Source organism: Arachis ipaensis, chromosome B05, assembly GCF_000816755.2.
Source record: "Arachis ipaensis cultivar K30076 chromosome B05, Araip1.1, whole genome shotgun sequence".
Lineage (NCBI taxonomy): Eukaryota > Viridiplantae > Streptophyta > Magnoliopsida > Fabales > Fabaceae > Arachis > Arachis ipaensis.
Window position 1 is genome coordinate 112429189 of NC_029789.2, and position 14339 is coordinate 112443527.

General features: G+C 33.0%; 2 protein-coding genes and 1 long non-coding RNA gene across 7 annotated transcripts in view; 1 reads left to right on the top strand and 2 right to left on the bottom strand.

The window, feature by feature from the left end:
• LOC110262961 overlaps positions 1 to 6061 on the bottom strand; it is a 10864-nt gene extending 4803 nt beyond the window's left edge. The window contains exons 1-2 of one of the 2 annotated variants that reach the window (XR_002347974.1): positions 6027 to 6061; positions 3294 to 3361 (exon numbers count right to left, since the gene is read on the bottom strand). This is a non-coding gene — a long non-coding RNA (uncharacterized LOC110262961). Of the gene's footprint in view, positions 1 to 3293; positions 3440 to 6026 lie in introns of those variants that run through there. The other variant, XR_002347973.1, reaches the window with a different exon arrangement.
• On the top strand, positions 8539 to 9726 carry LOC107641992. The gene is made up of 2 exons (XM_016345336.2): positions 8539 to 9033; positions 9616 to 9726. The coding sequence occupies exons 1-2, from the start codon at positions 8718 to 8720 to the stop codon at positions 9675 to 9677; spliced, it is 378 nt and encodes a 125-aa protein (XP_016200822.1). The 5' UTR covers positions 8539 to 8717; the 3' UTR covers positions 9678 to 9726.
• LOC107641993 (transcription factor TGA2.2-like) overlaps positions 9945 to 14339 on the bottom strand; it is a 6675-nt gene continuing 2280 nt past the window's right edge. For 3 of the 4 annotated variants that reach the window (XM_021124262.1, XM_021124260.1, XM_021124261.1), the window contains exons 9-12: positions 13319 to 13590; positions 12794 to 13039; positions 10498 to 10622; positions 9945 to 10097 (exon numbers count right to left, since the gene is read on the bottom strand). In XM_021124262.1, coding sequence (XP_020979921.1) covers positions 10061 to 10097; positions 10498 to 10622; positions 12794 to 13039; positions 13319 to 13590 — 680 coding nt within the window. In that variant the 3' untranslated portion in view covers positions 9945 to 10060. Of the gene's footprint in view, positions 10098 to 10252; positions 10623 to 12793; positions 13040 to 13318; positions 13591 to 14339 lie in introns of those variants that run through there. The other variant, XM_016345337.2, reaches the window with a different exon arrangement.

Below are 14339 nucleotides of genomic sequence, written 5' to 3' on the forward strand. Positions count from 1 at the left end.
CAATTCAATGCCTATCTTAGGGTCTCTAGCCTAAGTATTTCCTACCACATTACATATTAGATACGAGAAACCGAAATCATACCTTAGCCGATTTCCCAAGCTCAACCGGACAAACCACTTACCACTTGTCCACAAGCTCTCAAGGTCTCAACACCTCCAAGAACAGATTTTATCACACAAAACCCTCTCCCAAGCTTTCCCCAATCAAGCCAGATTTTATCACACAAAACCCTCTCCCAAGCTTTCCAAAATCACCAATCAAGCTCCAACTTTCACATATACACAACCTAAGCCACAATCATCATACCCATACACAACATCTCAATACCCAAACATCATAGAACAACAAATTACACTAGGGTTGAGAATCTTACCACACCCAAGGTCCAAGGAGACAAGATTAACCTTCTCCTTCAAGAGAGTTGGGTCCTATAACATCAAAGAGCCCAAAATCTCAACATTTCATCCATGAAACTCGAAAACAAGGGCTGGAATTTCGAAGAGCAAAACATGGCTTACCTTAAGATTGATTGTATGACTTTTGTAGAGCTCTCCGCGGTGAACGCGTGGCCGCAAACGGTGCGGCGATCGGAGCTCTAGATCAAAAGTTATGGTAGTTTGAAGATCAACCAAGGGAGAGAACTTGAGAGAGTGTTCTTCCCTTCCTCTCCACCATTTCAGCATGTGTTTGTGTGTTGTGAGGAGAGAAACTGCTGAAAACTAGGATTTTGGTTTAGTTTAGTTGGGCCAAGGGCCCACTTTGGGTCCGGTTGGCCCGGTTTGGCCCGTTCGGTCCAATCTTGGTCCGATTTCTATAAAATTGGTACCGAAATTCTCGTCTCAAACTCCTCTATCACATTTAGCTATAAAAATAATATTTTTGGCTTTCTAGAATAAATTCTCATTTATGGGTTAATTAGCCGTTAATTAACCGGGTCTTACACTTTTGTAGAAACCCAACATCAGTATCCCAATAAGCATCAAGAGCATCCCACATAAATTCTCCTATCCATTGAGGTTTGACACGATTTGCACGGACTTTTCCCAATAAGTTTTTTTAGTAAAGCAGCACCTCGCTTCTTAAAATTTTTTTGAACCCAATGAAGATCTGGAGGAATAAACTAATATTTGCTCTGAATAATCAATATAAGTATGAATAGTTGTAAGTTGATATATATTAAAATTTTCAAACTTAGAACTAATTCTTAATCTACGAAGGTTAAATGTTTCTCTAAAACCTACTTCGAACTTTTCCCACCAAAATTTCCTAGTAGCATGTGGTATTTTTTCCACGAAGGCCATGGCTAAGAGTAATGTCCGAAATCGCATGAGTCGCGCACGATTGGTGAACGTAAAAATCTGTAGATGTTACTTAATATCAATCGGAATGCAAATATAAGAGATTAACTTCAAAAAATAAAAATGTTAAAACATACCCAATCTCCTGCCAAGTACAATTTTAGCTTCCTTTGACTTGTCTCAACATTTGAAGATGTGTGAGTAGATAACATTCCAATTTGATTGCCTTCATTTTCAACTTCATTGCTGGGTACTTGCTCTCTTTGATCTGCATTGGTTGAGCATTTTTAAAGGTACCTGGATTGGGAGTTAATGATGGAAGTGTATTGGCTGTAGCAGATGGAATAATAGTAAAATTGCATATCATTGGTTCTTCTAAACTTTCAGCAAGTCGTGTCAGTTTCACCTTTTTTATTTTACTATTGGATGTCGTCTTTTGCTTTTCTTTTCTTTTGTCACTATCAGACATCTGCAATTAAATTAAAAATTAGTTAGCATGTATATATGTAAAGAAAATATCCAAATAAGACAATAATCAAGTACCAATCACATAGTCTAATAATAAGCAACTATTATCTTTTAAAAAATGTTAAAGGAAAAATCACATGAATGACATAGACTAATAATCATCACTATCACTATCATTGTAATCAATATTGTTTTGATTCTCATTATTGTTATCTTCATTATCATCAAGTAATGTATCCATCTGATCATCTTCACATTCATATTCAGAATCATTGTCAAACTCAAACTCCCCATTATCTATGTAAACTACATTTACTTCATCCACTTAAACTTCTTCGTATGTACCAACCTCGGCCCTTAAACTTCCTAATGGTTCATCATTTCCTACAAGTTCTTCAGGTGTTGTTTCATCTTGATATGCCTGTTCTAGTGTATATTGATCATCAACTATGCGTCTTGATTTCGTTCTAATAACAACCCACCAATTGGTCTTGATTTTCAAAAATTGCTTCCATGCTTCCCCTCCGATGGGTGACATAGTACTCCTGGTTCCCTCTATTGTGCACGGTGCCAACTCATATGTAGAGCAGAACTCAAAGAAGCATATAATCATTTTAACGTAGGAATAAGAGGCAAATAGTGCATCCTTTTCATAGGAATCTTCTTGTGTCTTCCATTCATTATTTTTGCATCATACCGTGGTGCACCACAAAACTTACGTTCCTTTAAATTTTTGCAATCTTCAGCATAGAACAACATGCAACCATTAACGTAAAAATCAATCTTTACTGAAGTTAACCCGAGTTTATAAACTATATTTTTAGTTTCATAGAAGTTTTTCGGGATTACACTATCTTTCGGGTGGGTCTCTCTCATGAGTTGAAGCAGTTGATCGATAGATCGTTGAGAATATTTCTTTCAGATTTATTTATCATTAATCTAACAGTAAATGAAAGTTCAATGTGGTTTTCACATCTTGGCTATAAAGGCTTTTTTTGATGCATGCAACAAGTCATAGAAATTTTTACCATCAGCATTTGGAGACTCCTCGTCCTCAGAATCACCATGGCCTTTAAACTCAAATCTAGTAAAAGCTTCATAAATCTGCTCCTCCATCCTATTAGGGATCTCACATAAGGTTGGGTTATTTTCTCCATGACTTGTCCAAAGCCAATAATCAGAAACAAATCCTTTCCTATATAGATAGATTATTACATCTTCAGACTTCATATATACTTTATTTTTACACCTAGAACAAGGGCATCTAATTTGTCCATTTGACAAATCTATTGATCTCTCAGCAAAAGAAATAAATTCTTCTACCCCTTTTGTAAATTCACTAGTTAAACATTTTCGACCATGTCTAAATCTATTGTACATCCAATTACGACTCTGACTCATATTCATAACCTATTCCATTAGTAATAGTGCATTTTAATTAAATGCATGGACAAATCACATTTTAAGAACTACAATAAAACATCAATTGATAAATAATTAAATAAATAAAAATAAAGTACCTTAACTCATTGGACACCCTCACACAATTACAAAGCTTAAAAATAGAATAAAAGCTACACAATCAACTTCAAACCTGAAGAAAAGGATAAAATAAAACACCTAGTTAAATTTTAAAAATATCAATTCTCAAAATGATTATCAATGTGGAACAGAAGGATTAGTTACTATAACTTAACGAGAAAGGGGATGAATTCTATTTTAACCTACATCATGCCAACAAGAAATCCTTACCCTTCTTGGAAGCCCAAAAGGTCTAGCCAGTGAGTGAGAAAACCACAGCAGATGTCAAAATTAAGACATGAAAAAAATCAGATAAACCATAACAGCAACAACCTACAGTGCTGCTGCTGCAAAAAAAAAACAATTAATGGTTCTTGGAAGAATGGCACTGAACTTTCTGTGTTGGCACAGAAAATTCCAACGGTCAAGCTAATACTTGAGTAATGGGATCAAAACTGCAAACAACACATTCAAATTCATTTGCATCAAGTTTGGCATGTATATATTAAGAGAACCATACACAAGACTATACTACTCAACAAGGTCACTTCATCGTCACAAAATCATTTTACAACAGCAAATCACAAACAATTTAATTCATAATTACATATTCAATGAGAACAGGGCTATGGGACTAAGGTTGACTCCTTCAACTTAACTACAAAAATTTCCTATAAACAGAAAATAATTTGCTATACTTGATAGTTCAAATTTGAGTGATGCATTGTGTATATTATCCCTATTTATTTAACTGGACATAAAACGACATTACTCCCATAATTAATTGCATAGCCCAAATTAACAACATTACTTTGTAGCATGAATTCTTTTCACAAAAAAATATATAACCAACAAAAAGATTAACATGTAAAAAATGAAATTAGCTAGTGATAGAGATTTCATTCTTAGAAAAGTGTTGCCAAATTGCTTATAGAAAGCAGAAACTAGAGAGATTATATAAAAATTAGCTAGTCCCTTAGTTGCATAGTCCCTAATTAAAGCTATATCCATATCAATCTAGTTACTTTGTAGCATGAATTCTTTGTTTAAATGATTTAAGGATCAAAATATATAATCAACAACACACACAAGAATGTAGCATATTCACATTAAACAAAAAGAATGTAGCATATTCTTTGTTAATGTAACACCCTCACTATTAGAATGTCACGCTTCTGGCTGCACCACTCTGATACCATATTGTAACGACCCAACTTCTAGTACGTCATGATCATACTAAAAGTAAGGCATTAATAACCTGTTTTCCTTATTAACTATTTAATATTGAGCATTTAGTTCGATATCGGTTTCAATCTTTAAGAAAATGCCAGAAGATTTTGTTTTCAATTCATTAAAAATCATATATCAAAGATCACCACGTAATGATAATCACATAATTACTAATAATAATAAATCTTATACAAGTAAATCAAATTAAAACTCATATACAACACATATCCCTCTGTATAAAATAAAAATCTTAATCAACAAGCGAGGGAATTCTATGAAAGTAACTTAACTCATAAATAAAGTTAATAATCGCCCGCAGCTTCAAACTGAGTCTTCGAACCTGTGTCACTGAAAGGGTGGAGGATTTTGGGGTGAGAACAAACCACACGTTCTCAGTAGGGACGGGAATACCATCAAAGCAAAGAAATACTTGCAAATTGAATTAATTTCATTATAAAATAGTTTATCCTTGAAATAATCGTTTGGAAAGACTTTATGGAGGAAACATAATTTTAAAAAATCATAAAAAAGTTTTATTTAGTTTACAATTTAGTAAGGCAATTGGTTTAAAGAAATGTAAAGGACCAAGGACGTGCCTAGGGACTTCCTATTCAACTTACCTCGCTCATTCCTATCCAAACAATACATACATTAGAATACTCAGGCAACACTTAATCCACCTGCCTCAACCTTCATTACCACATACCAGAAATCACCTTCATCACGCCTCCACCAAAAATGGTCTCTCAGATAAACATACACGTACAAGACAAACAAAGAAATCACAGATAGGATTCAGGTACAGCAAGTAAAACAAGTAGCAGATAAACATGGTTAAGAAATTAGACAAACTAAAATAAATACACACTCAATCAAAACATACAAATTTATATGATGCATGCATGTCCTATGGCTGATGAGTCTCATCTGTCGGTTATATAGCCAACCCGACATGTTCTGGCAGTTAACCATTGGATAGTCCCTCTGTGCGCGCATCCCCAAGCTCAATAATATTCCATGGACCCTGTTTTAATCTCATTGAGTTAAACAAAAAATTTCCATATTCTCATATTGGAAGCTAAATTCCCTAAAACCAGCAACTTCACATTTACAACGATAAATTAAAAATAAACTAAACATAAATCAACATGTAAAGATAGAAAAAAAAGAATGCTAATAGAAAAATTATTTATGCACTGTAAGAACAGCTTCAAACCAGTGTCTAACGGAAAAAATAAAAAACAAATTCACTGAAAAAAACCATCAATGAAAAACCCACACTCTTGCAATGGACAAAATCATCAACAATATATCAAAAACAAGTTAATCACCCAAAATCAACAGAAAGAAGAATTAAGGAAGAGAAAGCAACGGATCAACAAGCAAATTCAACGAAGCACATCGCTAAAACCCCTAACCAGAGCAAAAAAAAAAACCAAACCTAACAGAATAGATCAGAATCAGCGATTAGGAAGTTACCTGCTTGAAGATAATGATTAGAAGGTTACCTGCTTGAAGATGACGAAGACAGTGCTAACATATCAAAAGATAAAAATGGCGCCAAGATCTCAACAACGAAGGCGACGACACCGAGACTGCAGAAGAAGACGGTGACGAGATCTCAAGAGACAGCCGAGACCGTAGAAGATGACGTCGATGGGACCTCAGGAGATAGCGGCGAGATGCAGAAGATGGCGGCGAAGAAGACAACAATGGAGCTCGGAGACGACAATGGTATCTGATTAGAGAAGATGAGAATGGAGTGGGTGAGTTAGGGTTTGTAAGGGTAATTCAGACAATATCTTTTTTTTAATTAGCGACCGATTTTGCGACTGATTAGTTTATAAAATCGGTCGCTAACTTAAAAATTATCAACCGATTTAGTGACCACAACTTTAGCGACCGAATTAGCAACCAACCAAGTTTCATTCTATTTACCTATCAATCGGTTGCAAAATCGATCGCTAATTAAAAAATAGCAATCAATTTTGTGACTCAGAATCCCAAGGATATTCCTTCCTTTGTTTTGGTTGCTAATTCGGTCGCTAAATTAAAAAATAGCTACCGATTTTAGCGACCGTTTTTATTCTAGTTGTATAAAACTAATCGGTCGCTAATTCGGTGGCTATTAGTGACTGATTCTGTTAGTCACTAAAATTAGTCGCTAACTTAACAATTAGCAACTGATTTAGCGACTAGTACTTTAGCAACCGAATTAGTGATGACCAAACAGTTGATCACCCTATTTCACTATCATTTGCATAATCGGTGGCTAAAATAAAAAAATAGCGACTGGTTTTGTGACCAACAGTTCCAAAGACATTACTTTCTGTTTTGGTTGCTAATTCGGTCGCTAAATGAAAAATTAGCGATCGATTTTAGTTACCAACTTTATTCTGGTTGTATTAAAATTTAAAACCTTATCAGTCGCAAATTGGGTTGCTATTAGTGACCGATTTTGTAGGTCGCTAAAATCGATTGCTGAATGTAATTTAGCGACCAATATTTTTTTGTCCTAAAAATTCTATATCGGTCGCTAAATCGGTTACTATTAGTAATTAGCTTTTTCAGTCACTAAAATTGATTGCTATTCTAATACTTTCTTGTAGTGGAATTGATCTCATAAAGCAAAAAATTACATCTCAAAAATTGGTATCGTTTTCCTTATTTTTTGGACGAATAAAATTTTATTTGTGAAAAAAGTCGTGTCCTTAATTGTATAATATTTTTGGCTGCGTTTGTTTGCAGAGATAGGACACTGAGACAGGGACACTAAAACACAAAATCGTGTTTGGCAGAGAAGACATAGACAGAAACAATGTGTTCAGAGACACTGAATTAGTGTATTTTGTGTCCATCCTAACAGGAAGGACACGGAGACACTAATAAGGGATACAACTTATTTTTTATTTTTTCTTTCATTATTCTTGTTAATTTTTTATAATTATATTTTTCATTGTTATATTTTTCATCTCAAATTTTTTGAATGAAAAAATGAGAATAAATTGAATTTTTATAATTTGTTCTAGTTTATCACCAAATAGAATACAAGAATACAAAATTTTATGTCTCTGTGTATTAGTGTCTTGTCCTGTCCTGTTCTCAATGTCTTGTCCTGTCCTGTTATTAGAAACAAACGCAGCCTTTAGGATGCTCTAGATCATGCTGATAAAGAAAGAGACCAAATGTCATCCGAGAACCAAAACTAATCCAAAAATTAGCATATGAGTTTGACCATTTTAATGTTGTGTTATGCGGCAGAAGTTGTGGTGATCCGCTTCCAATTAAATTAAATTATTAACTAATACTTAGCTACTACGTAAGGCTCAAACCAAGTCAGTGTCACAAAACATACAACACATGAACATTTTATCGTTACCTGCACCATAAGTATGGTTGATGTTGAAGTTAGATGAGGAATAATGAGCATTATGTCACCATAAAGTAACCGCCGAAACCCTCCCAATACATTTGATTTGGCTCATACATTCAATTATTGAATTATAAAATTGGGTATGTTCCACGCAATAGCCATTTGTTAACCTACGACATGAACATATATATTCTTCCACCTTGGATATTAGTTCAGAAGAAATTTACATAGTCCTGCTTTCTCGGTCCCAAAACATTGTCCACCAACGATGTACGTTCTTTTTCACTAGCATGTGATTGGAATGAAAAAGAAACAAAAATAATTGATTATTAGATTTGTATGAGATGTATGAGAGGTAATAGTTAAAGGATGAGCTCAAGTGCAAAATAGAATTTAATTGCTATAAAAGTATTGTGTAATTGCATCGAAAACAATAAATTATTAGTTTTAAAGACTTTCATGTTATTAAATAATTGTGAAAAAATTAAATCCTTTTAAATTTGAAATTTATTAATTTATAAGTTACATAATTTCAAATCATATTAAATCGATTCAACTAAAACCAACTTAAACTTTAGCTATTCTTAAAAAAAATACAAATATAAAGAAAAAAAAAATGTTATTCCCAGTCACACTACGTGATTCCATTTTTTGATTAACCTACGATTCCTTCATCTATATATACATGAACCTCAAATCCATTTATTTGTAAGCCACAACTTACAAGTCAATTTCATCATACACACAAATCAAGTCCCAACCAATTCAGAATCTATTCAAAACTGCTTTGTCCAAAGCCCTGTATACTGATACAGTGATACATATCATGGAGATACAGTTACAGTTTGATGATGATACTTTCTACGCTGAGATTAGAAAGCAGATTCTGTTGTTGACATCTGAAGATAACGAAGACTTGGCGGAAACAAGACTTTTCGGTTCGGTTGGTGTTGCCAAGGGCGGTTCAACCAGATCAGTTTATTACAAGAGTGACTCGCAAAGACCAAGTAATTTTTGCTCATGGGAGACAGGAAGCACTGCTGGTTCACCCCCTGAGTGGGTAGTGAACCTGTGGAAGAGTCGGAAAGGGACCGGGGTCTTCATTCCCCAAGCTGTTGCGTACAGCAAAAACCCAAGACAAGGTACTGACTCATATGCCGTTTTGTAACAGTGTTTTGAAACCTGAGATGACATAAGTTTGAACTTGGTTTTATTCTGATTTGACCTCCGATCATGTTTTCAAATAAAATAAGTAAATTATAGACTTGAAATGAGTAAAAAATAGAACAGTGTTGTATTTCACTCCTATGTAATTTTTAGTTGGCACTAACTTTATCCGGTCTCTGATATCAAGAACTCACTAATTCAATTCTGAAGAAAATTCATATACAGAAATCAATTTTACATAAAGACAATTGCACTTGAATGTCCCTCTTCAATTCTAGCCTTAGTTACAGTTGAGGTTTTTTTGCTTCTTCCAGGAAGTATAATTAATGGAGATTGAACCCATTGCTCTTTCACGCTACATTGGTTCAATTCCATGCTATTTAGTTTCAAATCAAGGAACTTCTTATATTTCCAAACATGCTTTTTTTTTTTTTGTTCATGTAAACACGCTTTAAAATGTCAACGTTATGATCATTTTGGAATCAAACTAGTGGTGGTCCCATTGTGAAAACAGAGATTATTGATGGGGATACTAAAGTCTTATGTGTATATATCAGGGACAATGAATAGCAGAAGACGAGTTTATGGATCAGTGATGAATAAGGACAGAAGAATCTAGACTCTTTCGAGTTTCATGTTGAGGATTACAGCTTGCTAACAAATAAAAGATAATAGGGATATTTGTTTAATATTATTAAGGGAAATTATTTCACCTGACAAAAAAATTGTTGGTAAAATGGTGAAGATAGAGAAACTATGTCATTTGAACTATAGCTCATTGGAACGAACCTTTGTTTGTGGTATAATGACTTCTATAAATGTAATATTCCACAATGACTATCTATATCTATTTAAAGTACCAATAATATACAGAAATTCGCAATAGTTAAAAGCTAGTTCAAATCCAACATTGAGGCCATTATCATCTCTAAGTAAATTAGATCTGCGCCAACTAATAATAATAAACGTTTCTTCCCGGTACGTCTGATTATTAAGCACGTTCTAAACTTGAGAGTCGCTGCAACTCATCATTGAGTTCCTATTAGAATAGAAATGGAAAATTAGCAGGAGTGTATATCGTAACTTATCCTCAAAACTTTGACTCAAGCAGTTTACCCTCAAAATTCTAAAATGTGCAATGTAATATTTTAATAATGCAAAAAAAAAAAAGGGAATTTCGATTCAGTTTTTTTCCCGAAATTATCTTATGATGTATTTTTTTTATAATGCAATTAACCGTAATTAGAAGCATACAATGTTTAAAGGATAAATTGCACATACAGGGGAGTAAATAGCAATTTACCATTGGTCTGAAGCTAACATAGAAGGGTCCTATATATGAAGGAAGTTCTACATACATACATACATACATACATACATATATGTATATCAATAGATAGATATTGAATATCAGTCACTACTCTCTAGGGCGCGCTAACCATAATGAGTTGAGAGCTCTTAGTCTTGAAATGTAATCATTCATTACAAGGAGGGCTCGTGCAATTTGTCGTGTGGTCAAAATTCGTTGCAACTGCTGCAGCATTTCTTGCTTCAATACATCAGCCTAAGAAACATAGTATACTCAGAAATTTAGGATGTATATAAATATAAAGGTAATTTGGTGTGCTTGGTCGTAGTGAAAAAGAAAATTTAAGGGATTTGAAGGACTCATATTCATCGTTGAATTTTACTCAGCAAAATCTAAGAATCCTTGAACGTATTCTCGTTACTTATCCACTCAAATTATTACGCGCTCTTAAAAAAAGGCGCCACAGGTATTCTACTCCTAAGTTAAGAGTTTTGAGTTGGCGGACGTTCTTTTATTAATTACGATATGTGACTATATGCATACTTTCTCCAGGAGCAAGCAAATCACTTGTCCCAACAATATCTACCTGTTAAACTATAATTGTTGGGACACGAATGATTAGATATGACAATCCATATCCGAGACATCTAAAGACAGGAACAGGAACGAGAGCAAAATCTATCCGTGCAATAGGGATATGGATTAAAGTTTGTAAACTTCAAAACTATTTTGCTAGGGAATCAATTAAGGTCTAGTACAAAACATAATAAAAATTATAAAAAAATAATAATATGCACGAGAGAATTAGAATGAACAATGAAAGACAGAATTGAACGTAAAAGTTAGAATTTTTAGTTTTAGGTAAACGTAGGTTAGAGGATAGAATTATTTTCGTATTTAGAGAAAAAAAAAACAAGCAAAAAGGTGAAGCTTTCAAAAAGATTAAACGTATCCTTGATACTCTAAACGCTAAACCAAACATACTCTATATCTCCTATTTTATAGAGATATATAATCAAATGATATATATTAAACTAAAATGGTAAAAGAAAATAGTTATTACACAACAAGACTCAAATATCGAACTTTTTATTTTTAATATTAAAGTGATAGAGGTGTTTTTTTAAAATGTGGATTGCTGGGGTGTTATACTCAAATGTTGAATCGTTTAACTAGAGAAGCAGAAATCGGATCGTCCGATTTATTAGAAGTACAAAAATTGAACCGTCCGATTTCTAGAGGTACACAAATCGGACCATCCGATTTGTAGAGGTACAGAAATCGGACCATCCGATTTTTGAGAGGTACAGAAATCGGACCGTCCGATTTGTGTTTAAAAAAATTAAAAATTTTGAAGTACAGAAATCGATTTGTATACTTTCCACAGTTTTAAAAAACACCAAAAATTACAATGTTAGTGTATATCACCACTTCTACTTCTATAACAAAAAAAATTAGCCTCAAATATCAACCAAATTTTTTCATAAAGAAATAGATATATTTAAAAATTGAAAAGCATTTCAATTAGAAATTATTAAATTTTAAAAATGTATTACATACTTAATTTAACACTTATTTCTCTTCAAAAATACCAAAAATTAAAAAATCCTATCTTCAAAAGCAAAATGTGACTTCTATTACTAGTTAAGGGTGTTCATATTCAAATCGATCCAAATTAAGCTGCTCATCTAATCCAATTTAAACTGAAAACTGACTAAAATTGCACTAATTTAAATTTGTTTCGATTCTATTTTTTGTAAACTCATGGATCGGATCGAATTTTGGATCTACTTTTCAAAACCGATCCAATCTAATCCAAACCGTATAATATTATTATTTTATTATTATATTTACAATTTTAAATTTTTAAGACATTATTAAAAATTGTTATGTCATTGTTTGTTATTTAAAATTTGATGTTAAGACTTATTATATATATTTAATTTTTTTAATTTACAAAACCGCAAATCCAATCCAATTCAAACTATACTGCAAATAAAATTAGTGTTCAAATCGAATGTTACTCAAAATCGATCTAAACTGCACCCTAATAGTGGTTAGTATTTTTAGCACACTATTAAATGAAGCGTGGTAGATCAAATTAGGTCAAATACTATGCGGAAAAATGTTATGCAAGTATATTACTGTGAAATGTGAATGAATATAAAGTAAACTAGAAGTAATTTTGGTAATTTGAACGGGCCTAATTAGTTGATTTATGCCAGACAATACACTGCACAATCTAAAATCCTTCCTTCCATTTAGTTCCCAATATATTATGAGTTAAAAAGGAAACAGTACTACATCTGCTCACTGATAAATTATAACTGTGACTCTTCAAATGTTTAACAGTTATTAGTGGATGGACGTAGTGTTCTGTGTTTATACTTAAATTTAGTTCTCATTGTCAATATATTGAATCTTACCTGATGAAGGAAACTCTCCAGATTGGCAATCTTACCCATTGCAATAGCCATTTGGCTCATATAATCGGCAACATTTCCGGCACCGGTGGGTCCTAGGGCGGCCGAGGAAAGTGTGTCCGAAAGAGATTGTTGCAACGCCTCCATACCTTGATTCAAAGCATCCTCTGCCTGATGAGAAGACTGCTGAAGATTACAAATCCCCAACAACTGCTGTTCTGTTAAGGGCTCGAGGTGGTTCTTAACTATCTGCATCTCGAAACACGCAAAGAAAGCATCAATGGAATATTCTAGACACCCAAATTGCTCTTCAAAAAATGTTAGATCGGCCACTTTAGTCTCCAATAAATTTTTATAAGACTAATTAGTCCTCTTTAAACAGAAGTAATTTTCCAAAATATTATAGTGAATAAAAATTTGTTGGAGACAAAAATGTCCAATTTAAAATATCTTGAAGATCAATCTAAATGTTTATTCTTCAATTTATTTGCAAACGAAATACAAATACATTGTTGTAAACCAATTTACCTTGAGAAGTTCAGACGACCGGAATCCGCCGAGCCACATCAGCCACCTTTCGGCAGGTGTCTTCCACATCCCATAGAGCATGTGAAAGACATCAGCCTTTGCTCCTATGCTCTTTAACCGAAATAATTCGTCATAATGTGCCATGACACCATCAACAAGAAGATGCAGTTCATTATCTCCCATTTGAGAATTTAAGGCTGATCTAAGGTCATTTAGCAAATGTTGATGCTCATCAACCCACCGGCCATACTCCATATCAAATGCTAAGGCCCCTAAATTTCAAATAAAATAAAAATCATTAGTCACGAATTCCCTACTATAAATTACATCACTTAGTAATAAAGTATGAAATTCATCAGACAAATGTTCGGTGAAAAAAGTTACAGATTAGAAGCAACTTTTAACACTATTTTAAGATCGTTTTCATGAGCACATTTGAATAGTAGAAGTACATGTACGATCATTTATGTATGATATTGAGATCATCACTATAACAAAGATGATTTGTACTATGAGATTCTTAAAATTAAATGATTAATCATAACACACAAATTACAATCTATGTCCCATGGCGATATAGCTTATGTGCTCAACTCTGAAATAATCAATAATAGTAAGCTAAGTTCACGTGAATTTATATGTTGCAAATGCATTAGTGTCTGCGTTTTTATTTTCAGTGTTCATTGAATTTAGAATTTTGTGAAAAGTGAAAACAAATACTAAAAGTAATAAAATTATATTTTCTGTTTTTATCTTTTATTTTTTTTCATAAAATTATAAAAATAAAAAAACTCAACATGAAAATACAAACCAGTATCATCATATTTTGTTTACTGACTTTTGGAGTTAAGCACAAATACGAAAAATGAAAAAAGTGAGGGTACAAAAATGTACTTTACACTAATTCTTTTTAGGATATAGTTGCGGAAGTTATCAAAAGGAGTTATACGTGGAAAATTTATATTAAAAACTAAATATTTAAATATTTCAAAGTATTTATTATAAAAAAATTATAAAAACT